This window comes from Impatiens glandulifera, chromosome 4, assembly GCF_907164915.1.
Source record: "Impatiens glandulifera chromosome 4, dImpGla2.1, whole genome shotgun sequence".
Lineage (NCBI taxonomy): Eukaryota > Viridiplantae > Streptophyta > Magnoliopsida > Ericales > Balsaminaceae > Impatiens > Impatiens glandulifera.
Window position 1 is genome coordinate 9,278,865 of NC_061865.1, and position 17,875 is coordinate 9,296,739.

The 17,875-nt window shown below is 28.1% G+C and overlaps 1 protein-coding gene across 1 annotated transcript; it reads left to right on the plus strand.

Annotated features, from left to right (window-relative positions):
• The first annotated feature begins 10,094 nt into the window (after positions 1-10,094).
• Positions 10,095-11,521, plus strand: LOC124935823 (two-component response regulator ARR9). Its single transcript, XM_047476255.1, has 5 exons — positions 10,095-10,422; positions 10,505-10,587; positions 10,670-10,747; positions 10,842-10,912; positions 10,985-11,521. Exons 1-5 carry the CDS (start codon positions 10,320-10,322, stop codon positions 11,217-11,219), a joined length of 570 nt encoding a protein of 189 aa, XP_047332211.1. The 5' UTR covers positions 10,095-10,319; the 3' UTR covers positions 11,220-11,521.
• The last annotated feature ends 6,354 nt before the right edge of the window (positions 11,522-17,875 follow it).

The window sequence follows — 17,875 nt, forward strand, 5'->3', positions numbered from 1 at the left end:
ACAGAGAAAGAAAAGAAAAGCCAAAAATAAAATTAAGATTATATATATATATATATATATATATATATATATATTTAAGGACATTTAATCATTCAAAATATCTATTCATAGTCATTATAGAAAAATAATAATACAATTAATTTGAGACTTGTCAAGATTTTGGATTATTTAATATATATATATATATATATGACACTGAATAGTCTTTATTTTTGTTTAAGAGATTTTAATATTTTTAAATTAATATTAAGATTTATAATAATTTAATAATAAAATTAATAAAATAATTAAGATTAATTAAATTATTTTTATAACTTAGTAATTATAAAGTGAAGAGTGATTAATTAAGGTTAATGAGAGAAATATTTTCAAAGATATATAATTGTTTAACAAATTAATACAAAAATATTTTTAAAAAAATTAGAACACATCAAAATTAAACTTAAATCTATAATAAATTAGTTGGTTGTAAAATTGACTATAATCAATTACCTACAAATTTTAATAATTAAATTAAGCTTATAACAAACAATGATTATTATATATAATTTATATATTTAAAACATTTTAAGGTTAATTCAAGTTAAAAACCTTTGGTTAAAAAGAATTATGAACTTATTTAAATAAATTTGGATTTATTTAAGAAAATATTGATTGGGTTATAATTTTGAATAGTTGAATGTTTTTTTTATAGAAATATTTAAATGATATTAATATATATAATAATAAAATATATTTTATTATTTTAATTAAATAATCAAATGATGTAATTGATGAGTTTATGAATTGATTTAGTATATGTTGGATTTAAAAAATAAAATTGTGTATATATTTTTATGAAAATATTTTGACAGTTATCAGAATGTTAATATTATTTTTAAAAAATATATATATATTTTATTTTAATAGAAGTAACAAATTAATAATATAAAACTGATAAAAGCCCGTCCATTTAAATTCTATAGAGAATAAAGGACAAAAGAAAAGGACAACATTGGATTTGCTGTCGTTATGGCTACAACTGTCATAAAGTAATTGTCCAAAAAAAGAAAAAAGAAATTGTAATATATTTGGAAAGCTCAGTTTATGACATATTGAGCAGAGATATTATAACGGTTAATGGGTTATAAAACTAACGATAGTATATACAAACAAAATTCATTTTTAAAGAAAATCAGTATTATTATCATACAAAACATATAAAATACTCTTAACCAAAATGAATATTAAAATCAGTTTCTATAATTAAATTTAAGATTAGCTTGTTTCTCTAAAGTAATTCAATAAGTTGGAGATATCTTAATTGAGATATATACACAATTTGATTAGAAAATCTTAAACAAAAAAAAGCAAATGGAACTAAATGGGTTATAATAGCAAGAAACATAAACAAAAACAATTGAGTCCTTTTTCTATCTGATTCTTGATTTGAATTTTCTTCCAAAGCATGAAGTCGAATTCATATTAGATAACTTGTTGAGAATTATTGAGATATAATTTTAAAAAACAATAAATCTTTTTTTTTCTTTTTAAAATGATACCATTTATTTAAATGAAAATGTATTTTAAGTCGTATTCGAGTTAATTATAATTAAACAAGTTAAAATCTAACCAAAATTAGTTAGTATCACTTAACTCGTTAACATGTGAATCAGAAACACCGAAGTGGACATGAATTCCTAATAGTTATCCAATTCTTCCCAAATTCCTTTTAATTTTTTTTTTGAAACCTAACATAGATGGACTGGAAGTCTTGACATGGATTAAGGCCCAATTCATTTGTCAATCATGCATAGTCTACTTCAATGTAATTTCCATAACACTTGTCATATTTGACATGTGATTTTATCATATTGTAAAAAAACCAATAAATTATATTTGGAAGAAAATCATCATTTTTTGGCACCACAATAATTATTATTATAAAAAAAAGAAACACTTTTTTACATCAATTCAAAACTATTTCTACTTTTATTTTAATAATTTTTATAACATACGAGAATGGAAAATTATGAATGATTTATCTGAGTTTGTCATAGAATATCACAGTTACAAAATAGAATTTGAACCAAATTAAAATATTTATGGTGGGCCCAATTCAATGTAATTTTCAAGTTTTTAACTAATATTTAAGTTCATGGAGTTTATTTAGGTATTTTTTTAATCTCAATTTGTTGGTATGCTAAGGAGATTTACTTATCATTTCAATAAAATTGAAATTATATATATGAATATATTTTTTCAAAACAAGATTTGAAAAAGTCATGTTGGAAGGTGAGAAAATAGTCAAGTCTAGGTTGAATAAGGTTGATGTGATGACATCTTTGCTTGCCTCAACTAGAAAACAAGTTAAAAAATTTAGTTTCATGATTCCGCTTAAATATCTTGCCCCAATTTCTTTATTATATTACGACAAGATCAAAAGTTTTGCGAATCTACGAACGACTTTAAACTCGTAAAAAAAAACATTTCTTCCTCAATCAAAGAAACTAATATCATAATTATTATTAAAAACTCACATCTTTAATGATGAGTTCATGTTTAGTTTTTGATAAAGTTTGCATTAGTGGCAAACACCTATAGCCATTAAAATAGTAAGATAAGCTTAATCTACAAAATCATATGATATAAAAATAAGAAAGATGATAATTAATATTAAAAAAATCACATTCATCAACTGCCAAGGAATTTGGCCTCCAAAGAGTGTTTCTTTGGTACAACATCTATCCCAAAATCATTTCATTTGACCGCAAATCAAGGGAAGTCATTTGGGGCAAATAAGTATCAAAATGCCCTTATGAGACCTCCTAGGGACAATTATGTATATAACAATTATATAGCTTACTCCATATTAGGAATTAATTGCAATTAGTTTATAATTTTCAACGCCGGCCATGACTACAAAATTTGGTAAATTGATTGTTACATAATTGGCCTTATAAGAAAGCGAGGTAGTCCGGGACGATCTAGAAATCTGAGTTGAGGGTGAGCTTGAAATCTTTTTGGAATATGATTTAAAAAATAATGAGAAAATTTTAGATAAAATGGATTGATAAATGTAAGTTTTGTAATTTTTTTAATAATTAGATAATAAATTAAGAATTAAAATAAAAAATTATACGATAATATCACATTTTTACAGTTATTTCGTTATTTTATTTTATTCGAGATGGACGAGAGGTTCATCATGAAAGTAACCCACCCGGTTATGCATCCAAACAAAAACCATTAAGAAATATTTGTATGAGATGTAAGTGGGGTTGCTGGGTCAACTTCAACCCTCTCAATACACTTACTCAGAAAATATTAATATATTAATGATTGATTAGGCTACATTAAACTATTAGTTTAAGTATTTAAATAAACTTGATTTATTTTAAAAACATTGGTTGATAGTAATTTTTAAAACTTAATTTTTTATTTTATAAAAAGATTTAAAAATATTATTATATAATGATAAAATATCTTTTTTAATATAATAAAAAATATTTTAATATTTTAATTAATAAATTGAATAATTAGACGAATATATTGTATTTCTTTGAGTCATTAATTATTAGTCATTAAAAGTTTTAATATTTAAAAGTTTTAAAAATATCTTAAAAATGGGAATATAATTTGTTGAGTAATATTGAATTTTAATTAATTTGTCGTCTTCTAATTGAACAAATAAAAAAATATATGTTTAAAATTGAAAAACAAATTAACAAGCTTAAAGTTAATAAGCATTTGCACTATATTTATAAATTAAAATATCATTTTCAAACAAGCCCAATATTTATATTTTATAAAACAATACATAAGGATTCAAACATAATTTACATTTAGGCACAATCGGCACAATCGACACGAACAACACGGTATCGACTCTAATAACTAGGCCGTTCATTCATCTGCAAAGCTTGGTTGGAAGGTTAGAGTTTCTAGTTTACACTGTTTTATAATACTTAGGCTTTCTAGTGTACCCTATTCTGTTATTGCTCTATTTTGTTGTTGTGTTCTGTTATTCATCAAAATGGGAAGAAAGAAAAGCAATAAGAATAATAAAGTCAGAGAATTTGTGATAGAAGGAGTAAGGGAGGTAGCTAAAAAAGAAATCGATAGGATTGCTGAAGAAATTATCCATGAAAAGCACGAATGCAACAAATGTAAAGAATCAATTACTAATATAAATTTTGAAGAAAATGCAGCAGGAAAACAGGGAAAAAATGAAGGAACATGGAAGGTTGGGTATAATGAAAGAGCAAACCTCTTTGGACTTAAAAATCAAATCACAAAGCTACTGATGCATGCAAAGATATGAGAGATTGTTCTCAACAAAGAGAAAATACAGCAAACAACCATCCAATTGAATATACATTATCTTCAAGATTGGAACCTACTGAAGAAGGAAGAATACAAAAAGATAGTAAACTGGTCAGTGGAAACAATGAGGAAGCTAATGAAGTCCCCCAAATCAAAGAGGTATACTATCAGGAGCAATTCCAACTAGAAGGTAAATGATGTCTGGAAAAAGAATGTAGAAAAGATCATGCATACAAATGTCAAATCTACTTGGGTGAGTTTAAAACAAAAGTTGAGATTCTCAACTCTCCTTTTAAATTTAAATTGCCCACTGAAGTGGAGGAAAAATGTGTTTAAGAATGAGAAAATGTAGTTGTTGGAAACTATATAGGAAAGAACCGTGTATCTCTTAAAATTGTGTCAATATAAGCTTCTGAAAATTGGGCATACTTATATTGGATCCAACTGTATGAAGTTTGAGAGATGGTCTGAAGAATTGAGCCTTCTAAGCAAGTCAAATGAAACAGCCTAAATATGGTTCAAACTTAGGAACATCCCAACATACATATATAATGCAGAAGCTCTAAGTCACTTTGTTAGTCTATTGGGAAAACCATTACTTATGGACTCAATTATAGAGGGAGGAGAGCACCTTACTTTTGCTAGAATAAGCATTGAAGTGCATCCTCAAAGTACACTGCCAAAGAACATGACAGTTGTTGAAAGGAAGGGAAAGCCCACAGTAATAGAAATCTCATATGAATGAAGGCCAAACATGTGTGTTTTCTGCAATACTTTCCAACATGTTAGTATTAAATGTGCAAAAACAGTTGAGGAAGAACAAAAAATCACGAAAGCCTAGGAAGCAAAAAAGCAGGAAAATGAAACGGAAGAATCAAGAATGGAAGAGCATATTGTGGAAGTCAAGGATAGTGATAAAAAAAGACAAAAATGAGGAAAATGCAGAGGAGGAAAGTAAGAAGAATTCTGGGAAAAAGGAAAGTAGTGAAGGAAAGAAAGTAAAGGGAATCAAGGTGAAGAGGAAAAGAAAATTTTCTATAATGCGAAGAATAAGAATGAAAATGGAAAATGAACCTCGAGTTGTTGGTGAGGAAACTCAATAGAAAGATACCCAAAATTTCAAAGCTGAAATAGAGAATTCTAAAGTCGATAAAGAATATTCCAAAACCAATGTGGAGTCTGAAGCTGAGCCGAAGATAATGAAGACAAGAACACATAAATTCAAGTTGAAGATAATAAAGATAAAAGTCCTGAAACTTCCAGAAACAATTTTTTCTATCAAATCAAAATGGGCTCGTACAAAAAGAGAATTTAAGATGAGAAACAATAGTACTCATAATCATCTTCAATACAATCTCCTTTCATCGTCAGAGGAACGAGAGAAAGAAGAGGAAGGGGAAAAATGTTTCTCAATGAAAACAGATGACATGGGAAAATGCTAGGCTGTGATAGTTAAGTTTAAATGTAGTCTTTTCTGTTTGTAATCTCTATTTTTTTTAGAATGTATGAATGTTACCAATCAGTTTTTTTAGAGTCTTATGATTGTAATCCTTAATCATAACTAGAGTTTGTCTATCTTTGATTTCTAACTCTCCCATTTTTTAGATTTTAATAAAATAGTTTTAACTATTTTTTTCCAAAAATATATATTTATATTTTATTCAACTAAAATTTATCATACTAAACATAACTTCTACATTCATAAATATATCTAAACATTATTTCTCGGTTTTTAACACTTATATTCAACTCTAACTTTAGATGGAAGAGTTTTTTAAAATATGCTCATTGTAATTGAGAAATCAACCATCTAATTTGAGAAATAAATACATTTTTTTTCAGAATAAATTGATGATTTTATAATTATGTGATTGAGATCATATTATTTAATCCAATTTAATATATTTTATATAAAAGTGTGGCCAGCTAGTCTTAGGAAAAATCTTGGGATTTCATATTTGGTTATTTGTTTTTTTTCTTCTTCATTTTATTGGTAAGATTTTGTACAAAAGAATTTGTTAAATGAAAATCTAATTATTTGAATTTTTAATTTGTTAAATTAATATAATTTTTTTTTTGTCTTTAAATTAAATTTTATAAAAATAAAATACGAATATTTAATATTTTAATTTATAAAATAATTGATTTGATAAAGAGAAAATCTATAACCAACACCAAACAATTTTCATTTACTTTTTAATATTTTGTTTTACGCATTATTTCTAATGTATTGAATTTTAAAATTTAATATATTATTTTTTTTTTAAATTTTTAAAAAAGATAAATTTATCTTTATCCACTCTTGTTTTATTCATAATTTTTTCGTTATTTTTTTTAATCCACTATTATTTTTAAATATACTCCTTGAATTTGTGGACCTGTGCTTGAATTTGATCATTATTGATTAGAATAACTGTGGTGGGATAAATTACTTTTTCTTAACAACAAGGATAATATATTAAATTTATTTAGATACTAAAAACATGTAAAAAAAATTTAATCGATTCAAGTATTCCAACCTTGATTGGTCATACTAGTTGAGTTTCGTGAACACCTTCAATTCTTTAAACAAACAGTGTTTTCAAATATGCTCAATATAGGTTAATAATAGTCAATTCCTAATTTATATTATAAAATGAATTAAAGTGATTTATTCTCACTTTTTTTATATATATAAAATTGTGAATTAATAATATTATAGATGTCAAGCTCATTAAAGAAAAACACCAAGCTGGCCTAAGGTCCATATCTTATTGTTTTGACAAGTTTGTCAATATCTTTATTTACTAGTTTTTAGGATAATTAAGAAGTACTTGACATTGACTCTTTTATTTTTTATGTGGTCAAAATCACACAAATATGTTGTATACCCAATTCAAAATTTGGTGAAGGAGATATTATCATTATAAATTTATAACTTTGCATTTTTTTTTCTAATTTATTAAGGAGGTTAGATTATTATTATTATTATTATTATGTTTAAAGTCAATTACCTAAATTTAATAAAAAAAAATAAAAATGTCATGAAGAGCGCCAATGAAGTAGGCAAAAAAAAAACAAGTCCGCAGGATAAAACAAAGATTATATTTTTTTATTAATTCGATCATAGATTTACATTAGAACGACATAACTGATTAACCGAACATCTTAGAGAATGTAACATTATAATAATACTATCTTTTTAAGTTTTATCATAATATTTTTCTATTTTTTGAAAAGAATATACTTTCCTATTATATTATTCTTTAAGAGAATTTCAAAATTTTATTTTTATAAGAAATATTTCTAGAATAATTTGAGACATGTTATATTTTTAAAAATTGAAAGAAAAAAGAAACAAAATAAATGGGGTTTTGAAATACACTTACAAAGATGACACAATTCTTAGCATATATATATATATTATTTTTTTTCATTTGTCAAAATTGATCCCATTAATAATATTACAAATCAACATTCAATAAAAATATAGTTTAATGAAAAAGAAATATTTCTAGAATAATTTGAGACATGTTATAGTTATAAAAATTGAAAGAAAAAAACAAAATAAATGGTATATTTAAATACACTTAAAAGGATGCCACAATTCTTAGAATATATATATATATATATATATATATATATATATATATATATATATATATATATATATATATATATATATATATATTTCACTTGTCAAATTGATCCCATTATAATATTACAAATCAACATCAATTCAAATATATTTTAACCAAAAAAGAATTTTGGATAACAAAGAAAACAATAATGACCTCATACTTCTTACTTTATTAACACCTATAGAAATATGGAACCAATATCTCAATTGAGATAAATTTATTTAAACTCTAAAAAATCAACTTTAAATAAAGGCATCACCCATTAGAGTCTAGAGATGTCAAAAATAGTTCAACCCAAACTACACTACTCAACACAATGTGAAATTCGGTGTATTTCTCTCATTTGAGAAGAAAATCGATAACAAAACCCGCAAAGAAAGGAACGAGTTAGGTGTGTAACAATGTTTTCCTTTAAAAATAAACCATAACCCTTACCTTTAAAAAAAAAAATTGATTAATAATGTTGGACCTTTAGGCCATATTCTCAAGTATTTTAACTTTGTGCAAAGCGGTTGACCCTTTAATTGGCTTTACATTTAATTAGCTTTTTGTTTATTATGATAATTATAAGAATATAAGATATGAGACAATTGGGGCCAATTGCCCAACAACTAATTTGTGTTAATTTGACATATTCTAAAATTTGGACTTTATCTTTCATTTTGTAGCATCTCAATGAAGATCTTGACATGTGGACTCCTCAAACCCCTCTATAATATTCTTGTGCTTTGTGCTTCAAAGCAAAATTCTTGTATGGGTCCCATTTTGATCCTCATGTTTTTTTTTCTTTACGAGATTATTTTTTTTTTTTTTCAATTCAACTATTTTATGAAAAAATCTAACACATAATTCATCGTATTCGCAAAGGAGTATAGTTGATTCTTTCTTTATCTAGTATTATAACTTAATACTTTGTTACATATTTCACTCAAATTTCAAATTTCAAAAGTATTCATATAACTATTTGTGAATTAAAATGTAAACTAGTTAAGTTGTAGTTGGTTATAAGATATTCAATTAAGACTCTGTTTTATAATTTTATTAAAAAGAAATGTTTGGTTCTTATTTTTTTTATGTTTTTATATTTTACTTATCATACTCAAGTTAGTGAACAACTTTTTTTCTTTCAAATCTATACAAATGTTTGTTTGCCATTTGTAATTATGAAATTTGAAAGCACAAAATACAAATTTAGTTCAATTATTCAAAGTGAAACATGCAATCAAGTTATTAAACTTCCACAAAATTTGTAATTTTGAATGGAATGAGATATCAACACTCTCAAAAAATTGCTTGACTAGATTGATTGAATTAGGATCTTGGTATTTATTTTTTGCTTTATTTGAGAAATTTAATTAGATAATAATTATAATATTTCTTTATTAATAAATGCTTTTACATTTCCTGAAAAAGAAAGAAAGAAACACTAAACTAGTTGTCTAAATGAATTTGTAATGAATCATTTTTCAAGATGGAACTAAGCATTCAAAATTTGAACATAGATAGATAATTCATTTAACAAATAAAACACAATTTGAATCACTAATCAAGTGTTCATCCTAACTAATTTGAAAAATATGAAGTATGTGTTCATCTCAATTTTCTTGCTTGTGTTAATTTTAACATTTTTTTTAAAATTGTGATTTCCCTATATATAGGTTTAAATTTGAATAACTCATGTTTATACTAATATATCTTAGTCAACAAGAAATCAAGAAAATATGTTGTATATTATCATCTTTTTGTATGGACAATTAACTATTTTGTTAACTTTTGTTAAGAAGAAATATCTTTCTCGATCTCGATTAATCAACTTATCCTTTTATTTGAGAATTAAAAAAATCACTTTCCAATTTGAATTTAGGCTATTTGAGGTTATTCTTGTGATGATAACTAGTGAGATCTCACAAAAATAAATAATTTTTAAAAATAAAACAATGTTGGGTGAAGTATTTAAATGAAAAAAATGTTGAACTTTTCTATATAATAGGTTTGGTAAACTATTTGACATTCTTATAAGAAAAGAAAAGGAAAGGAAAAAAAAACAGCATCAAATACATTTAATGAAGACGTCGCTGTCTTATTGATTTGCAATCTTTGGTTTGTTGATTCCCTCAATTGTTTTTTCCCTTTTTTCTTATTTTAATCTTTTGCTTGACTTTCAATTTGAAATGGACTTGGGAAAATTAAAATTTGGGGAAGATCTTGAGGACGAAATCCGGTCAGATCTTGCTTTATGGGATATGTATTTTGGTGGGTCTTGTTTTTACAAGACCTTCATCTTCCTCATCTTCTTCATTTCCTTCTCTCTCTCTCTCTCTCCAATCTCTAGAAAAAGCATCCATCGAAGAACAAAACCCTGCATTTTCTTCATTCTTTCTGTGAATCAGACAAATGGGTTTGTCAGTTCAATCTCAGTTTCATGTCTTAGCCGTTGATGACAGTATTATAGACAGGAAGTTGATAGAGAGACTCCTCAAGACTTCATCTTATCAAGGTATTTTCATCTATTCTAAATGGGTTTTTCTTTAATCGATTGTTTTGGGCTTTTAGATTTGATTTTGTTGATGATTATGCAGTTACTACAGTAGATTCTGGTAGTAAAGCTTTGGAATTTCTTGGTTGGTATGAAGATAATAACCAAATCAACCCTAATCATCAGGTATGATAGAAATCATTACTAATGAACAGATTCAATTGAAGTCAATGTATTGAACAATTGGATCTTCTGATTATATTGACAGGAAGTTGAGGTGAATCTGATAATTACAGATTACTGTATGCCTGGAATGACAGGATATGATCTTCTCAAGAAAATCAAGGTACATTGTGTTACCAAAATTGCATTTTCTTTCAAATTTCTTTGAAAAATGAAGAAGGGACATTGACAGATTGTTTGCATACATAATTTAACAGGAATGTTCATCTTTGAGAAATATACCAGTTGTGATAATGTCATCTGAGAATGTTCCATCAAGGATAAACAGGTAAAATTCGAACATTTCTTAATGATAAAATGCGAGATTTCTAAGTGGGTATTTTTCTATTCTCATGAATAGATGTTTGGAGGAAGGAGCAGAAGAGTTTTTCCTAAAACCAGTGAGTAAATCGGATGTGAATAAACTCAAATCACATATGATGAAGTACAAAAATACTGAGCAGGATGAGAAAAAGGAAGAAGATGATGAGATAATAGAGATTCAATCTCAGTGCAGCAATAAGAGAAAGTCCATGGAAGAAGGTCTTTCAACAGATAGAACAAGACCTAGATTCAGTGGCCTGGCTGTTGTGTAATTGTTCGACAGAACCGAAAAAAATGATGATCCATCTTCTCTGTTTGAAGCTTTCAATTGAGGAGGAAGAGAGAATGAATACATATTTGAGAGATCCATTCATCAGTAGACTTTATTAGAGGAGATATTTGAAGATTACAATTTTTTTGTTTGGTTAATTACTATTGATGAATGATGATGTTGATGCAAATTGGGAAAGAATCCAATGCAACAGAATAGAAGAGGCTGAGGAGTATGAAAATTCATTTTATGTACATATTATCACTTTGACTTGGTAAATGAAATAGAACCCTTTTATTGATTGGATAAATTAGATATCTTGAATTTGTTGTTCCTTTTTCATACAACTCCTATTTATTAATTAGGGATTTTTACAATATCAGATTGATTCCCATTTAAACTATTTTTTGTACAAAAAAACTATTTCATGTGAAAAACTATTTTTTTGTACATTTTTTCTCACTGAAGTTAATTACTAGACTTTTCTATTTGTGCTTTTATTTTTTTATTTTTATTGCTCATTTGAAAAAGAGTTTATCTATAACCATCTCAATTTGGATTTTTGCATTCATATTAGTATTTCAATTTAAAACATTGTAGGTTGGAATTGAATATTTCATTCACATTATTGTTTTTTTTTTTTATAACTTTATAAGTTATAATTTGCTTCATCTATACTATAGGTCAAGATCTTTTGTTCCAAAACTCTTTGTGCTCTTTCTTGTCAACCAATTAAAATAAGTAGAATATTATATTCAAAATTGAGTTAGTTAAAAAAAAAACGAAACCAGCATATTATAGTTAAAAAAAAAACGAAACCAAGCCTCACCCATTCCTTTCCCGTTCTGTTTGTAACCCAAATCGTTTTTCGCTCTGTCATATCATTTCCCATAATCGTTTCACATCATGAGTCCTCATCTCTTTCAATTTCACCCTTCATATTAGAACTGTTGTAACAAAATTTTATTATTATATACGATGTTCACAATTTTTTTTTCATAATCTATAATTGAGAGCGAATCTATGAATTACCGCCATCAATTAAATTTTGATCAAAATCGTCAAAATTTGGAGAGTACTACTAAAACATCCCTAATCCTATTTTCTAGACTATGTTAGAGATGAGTGAAACATAAACATACATAAACATAAATCAGTCACATATGTGTAAGCAAAATGGTGCATTTGTTCACAACTAGTCAAGTCTTATTTACATAACACATTTTTTAGCCAAGTGATGCTACAAAATTCGATCTTAGTCCCTACAAAATTCGATCTTAGTCCCTACAAAATACGGCCATTCAGTCTTGGTCCCTCTTTCCAAACACATCCCCTGTACCTTTCCCTACTCCAAGTCTCCCTTCACCTGTCATATAAAAACTATGGCTGTGTACATACACCACACAAGCATATTGAGTCTAAAAACTCAACAAACATTTAAGAGTTTTCAAAATAATACTATGATGATTTACTTCATTTTTAAATAATAACTCATGCATAAAAAGATTATAGTAAAGACAGTTAAAACATCATTGTACCCATATGTGGATTTTAGAGTATTTCATCAATAGTGAATGTATAGTTACATCTTGAGCACATATTTTGACCCTAGACCTTCAGAGTTGATCCTAAAGGTGAGGAATCCATTTTGAGCCGTATTTATATGAACACTTTTAAGAGTCTATCTCTAAAGTCCACAACCTGGTTAGACCAGTATTTTAAGTAGATATTCTAGGAGTTCATCCTTAGAAGTCAAGTCCCATAGAACACAACTAGTATTTTGAAATCAGACTACCAAAGCTCATCTTGGTTAGCTCTCCTCCCATATTCATCCGTCAATTCATTCATCAATATAATTTTACTATGATTCCATAATCCTTAGCATTCAAGTTTCATAAAAACAGATAATATTTTGGAAAATATGGTTTCAACTCAGTTCATCAATAAAAACATGGACATGCAATGAAAACAAACTTTAAAAATAATATGCATCATTTATAGAAAATACATTAACTATATAGCAATGTGTGAGTTTCTAAAGATGGTTTTAGAAAAAATTGCTTGCCTTATATTTCGAAACTGTTATGGGTTAATCTTTACTATGAAGGGGTTAATCTTTACTATGAAGGATGGTTATTCTTCAATGGCTTCTAAAGGATGGATGACTTCTGTTTCTTCTTAGTGAAGAGGGAAGGGATATTATTAATGGATGAATCAATTGTAAAGAGTATATATAGTCCCAGTCATGGTCAATGGAGAGACATGTGTCCTAATTCAGATGACATGTGTCCTAATTAAGAGGACACGTGTCCTATAGAACTGAACGATAAAAACAATGGGCTAAAAAAGTTGGCTAAGGCATGGGCAAAACTATGGGCAGAAGACTGTTAATTAAATGACATGTTCAAATGATCATCGGTTGGACCTCTCGGTCTTGGGTCTCGGATTTCCTCAGTCCCTGAGTCTCGGATTTCCTCGATCCTAGATCTTGGCCAAGAGCAAAGATGTTCGGTCAGAAATGAATTTTAGGGTGTTAAAATTCTACCCCACTAATAAAGAATTTCGACCTCGAAATTTAACTTACCGAATAATTCGAGTTTAATCCATAGAACCTTGTACACAATTTCCCACATGAGTCTTCCCCACAAATAGTACAAGTGGGGACTGATATGCTAGTAGGGTTTGCTGATGATGCTGGTCTTGCTGGCTGCATCCTTCTTTGTTGTAGTTGTTGAGGGCGTTATGGATGTCTATCAGGCCATGTATTCCTTGACTGTTGTGGGGGAGCATTCTGATAATGTGCCAACTGACAGGGCCTTTTCATCACTGACCCTTGAGAATCTCTCCCTTCAAAGCTGGCCCTCTTGGAATGTGCCTCCTTTACAATGTCCTGATTGTCCTTCTCAACCATCAAAGCCTTATCAATTGATTCTCGCATTGTAGAAGAGTTGCTTATTCTGACATCATGACGGATTGTAGCGTTCAACCCCTCCAGAAAATGATTTAGCTCCATTGTAGCATTTCTAATGATCATGGGAGCACAATATTTATCTCTTTCAAATTTCTTCACATATTCTGCACACTGGTTTCCCCTTGATAGATTTCCAGGAATTCTCGAGCCAGCTTATTCCTGGTGCTTAAGGTGAAGTACGTACCATAGAATACTTCTTTAAATTCTTCCCATGTTACTAAGTTAATGTCGAGGGCGGTCTTGGCTCCCTTCCACCAGATGCGAGCATCATCTTTGAACATAATGTTGGAATTATTTCCAATATTTGGGTACATATATTATTTAATAATTGTATATTAGTTGTTATCACAATAAAAATTAAAGCCCAAATAAAGTGATCTATTAAAGTTATGGGTATATTAGGGCTAGGTCCCCAACCCATATAGATAGTCTACCTATTTTGTTTTCTCTCATCAGACAAAAGGTTTCAGTTCATCTCTCAAGAACAAAACTATCGATAAAGGGTTGGAAGACTTAAACCCACCCACATCAGATATTATGATCTAGGTCCAGATCCAGAATAAGAAGATCCACATTCCGATCCAGGTCCAGATCCAGAACATGAAGATCCAAGATCAAGAAACAATCCAAGATCAAGAGAAGATCAAGAATAAGAGAATATCGAAGAACGACTTAATGGACCGTTCTTCATTCAAGATTTAGGTACGTTTCCGCAATTACAGTTTATCTCAATTTATCGACATAGAGTATTTATATTATAGAATTGATGATTAAAGATTCTAACACATAAAGGATGCACACTTGTCGGAGTTGCTACTTTTCATAAAGTCAAATATTGTTTCCATTGATTGCATCTATTCTTCAACCATTGGGTCTGTGCTTTCTCTGAATTTTGCTGGTTTGAAGCCCATAAATTGTTTATACATTGGTTGTTGGCCTCTCTCATGGTTATTGTGGTTATTACTTATTATTATGCTTGTTCCCATTAGCCTTGAACATCTCTCGCATCTACTTACTTTGTATGTGGTTTTGATCCCTCAATGCTTCTACTAACTCTGTTAAGAAGTTGTCTCGGGCTAACTCATCTATGAGGATGTACCAACGTTAGCTTTGGCTCCTCTTCTCATGGTTCTAGAGTGTTTAGAATAAAAGTATATATATCATATTTATCAGCTTAATATTTAAAGATGCATAAGCTAAGTTGCTACACTTATTTTATTAAGGTTTAACTCATTATTATTCTCTCCTTAATACATTGACAATATCGATGTAGATATAATGAAAACAATTTCATAATGAAAATTATTGAAACAACTTACAGACTTTGAAGGTGGGATCTTGGAGGTGCAACTACAAGAGCATGATTGTGAAAGTTCTAAGGATCAGGACCATTGCTCTAATACCAACTAAAACATCCATAATCCTATTTTCTAGACTATGTTAAGAATTGCTGAAACATAAACATACATAAACAAAAACCAGTCACATATGCAGAAGTAAAAGGGTGATTTTGTTCATTACTAGTCAAGTCTTATTTGCATAAAACATTTATTAGCCAAATGATGCTACAAAATTCGGTCTTGGTCCCTACACAATACGGTCGTTCAGGCTCGGTCCCTCCTTCCACACACATCCCCTTCACTTTGCCCCACTCTAAGTCTCCATTCACCTGTCATATAAAAACTATGGTTGTGTACCTACACCACACAAGCATAGTAATCCTAAAGACTCAACAAACATTTAAAAGGTTTCAAAACAATGCTAGGATGACTTACTTCTTTTTCAAATAATAAATAATGCATAAAAAGATTATACTAAAGACAATTAAAACATCACTGTATCCATATGTGAGTTTTAGAGTATTTCATCAATAGTGAATGTACAATTACATCTTGAGCACATATTTTTTTGACCCTAGACCTTCAGAGTTGATCCTGAAGATGAGGAATCAATTTTGGGCTGTATTTGTAAGGGAACTTTTCAGAGTCTATCCCTAAAATCCACAACTTGGTTAAACCAGTATTTTGGGTAGATATTTTGGAAGCTCATCCTCAGAAGTCAAGTCCCATAGAACACAACTAGTATTTTGGAATCAGACTACCAAAGCTCATCTTGGTTAGCCCTCCTCCCATATTCATTTGTGAATTCATTCATCAATATAGTTTTACTATGATTCCATAACCCTTAACATTAAAGTTCCATAAAAAACATATCATATTTTGGAAAACATGGTTTTCAACTCAGTTAATCAATAAAAATATGGACATGTAATAAAATCATGTTTTAAAGACAATGTGCATCATTTATAGAAAATACATGAACTATATAGGAATGTGTGGTTTCTAAAGATGGTTTTAGAAAATAATTATTGTCTTATATTTCAAAACTACTATGGGTTGATCTTTGCTATGAAGGTTGATTGTTCTTCAATGACTTCTAAAGGATGACTTCTGTTTCTTCTTAGTGAGAGGGTAATGGATATTACTAATGGGATGAATCATATGTGAAGAATATATATAGCCTCAGTCATGGTCAGTGGAGAAAGATGTGTCTTAATGAAGAGGACACATGTCCATTAAAACTAACTAATAAAAATAATGGACTAAAATAGTTGGCTAAGGCAAGGGCAGAAGTCTGTTAATTAAAGGACATGTTCAAATGATCCTTAGTCGGACATATCAGTCCTAACCTCTCGGTCTTGGGTCTCGAATTTCCTCGGTCCTGGCACTTGGCCAAGACTGAAGATGTTCGATCATAAATGAATTTTAGAGTGTTACAGCTACCCACTATGTATTTCAGAAAAAATTATACCACATATGATCGTAAAAGTGTTCATCGGTTCGGTTTTTAGATTATTCGAGTTTTCGGTTTGGGTTTTTTCGAATTTTTATTTTTTTAAGAAAATTCAAAAACCAAACAGATTTGAATAAATTCGAATTTGATGAATAAAAATTAAGTTGAATATTCGGTTCAAACTAAATATTGAACACCTTATAGCCATAAGATGAAAGAAATTTTCTTAAAAAGTTATTAGAATAAACAAGTTTTTAGAGATATTTTCTACTAAAATTATAAAAAAAAGAGTATAAATCACCCAAATTATGCTTTGTGATTGACCGTCAATGTTCGACAATTGAACGACGAAAGTAAAAGTAAAATAGTGTTGACGACAACTAGATATAATGGTGGAGAGGTGTTTGTGATAGTGGTGAGTGCTTTCAAAGAGAAAGAAGGAAAGATAAGTCAAAATTTAAGAGAGGACGGTTGGAGTGAGGGATTAAAGTCTTAGAGATTATGGAGGACTAACGGATGACCTAAATTAATATATAATAAAATATATAATTATTTAATTATATATAATAAATTATATAATATATAGTAAAATATATAATAAAAAATGATTTCCATTTCTGGTTTGGTTTTTGAGTTAAAACCCCAACTCGAAAACCTAATTTGATTCGAATTGGTTAAAAATTCGATTCGAAAATCGAAAATAAAATTCAAATTTGGTTTATTTGAAAATTATATAATTATTTAATTATATATAATAAATTATATAATATATAGTAAAATATATAATTAAAATAAATAATAATAAATGAATTCCATTTTCGGTTTGGTTTTTGAGTTAAAAAAACCTCAACTCGAAAACCCATTTTGATTCGAATTGGTTAAAAATTCAATTA

Coding starts and splice junctions, on each gene's coding strand:
- LOC124935823 (XM_047476255.1), top strand. CDS start 10,320: ATGGGTTTGTCAGTTCAATCTCAGTTTCATGTCTTAGCCGTTGATGAC. Junction 10,423..10,504: donor CAAGACTTCATCTTATCAAG/GTATTTTCATCT, acceptor ATGATTATGCAG/TTACTACAGTAGATTCTGGT. Junction 10,913..10,984: donor GTTCCATCAAGGATAAACAG/GTAAAATTCGAA, acceptor TCTCATGAATAG/ATGTTTGGAGGAAGGAGCAG.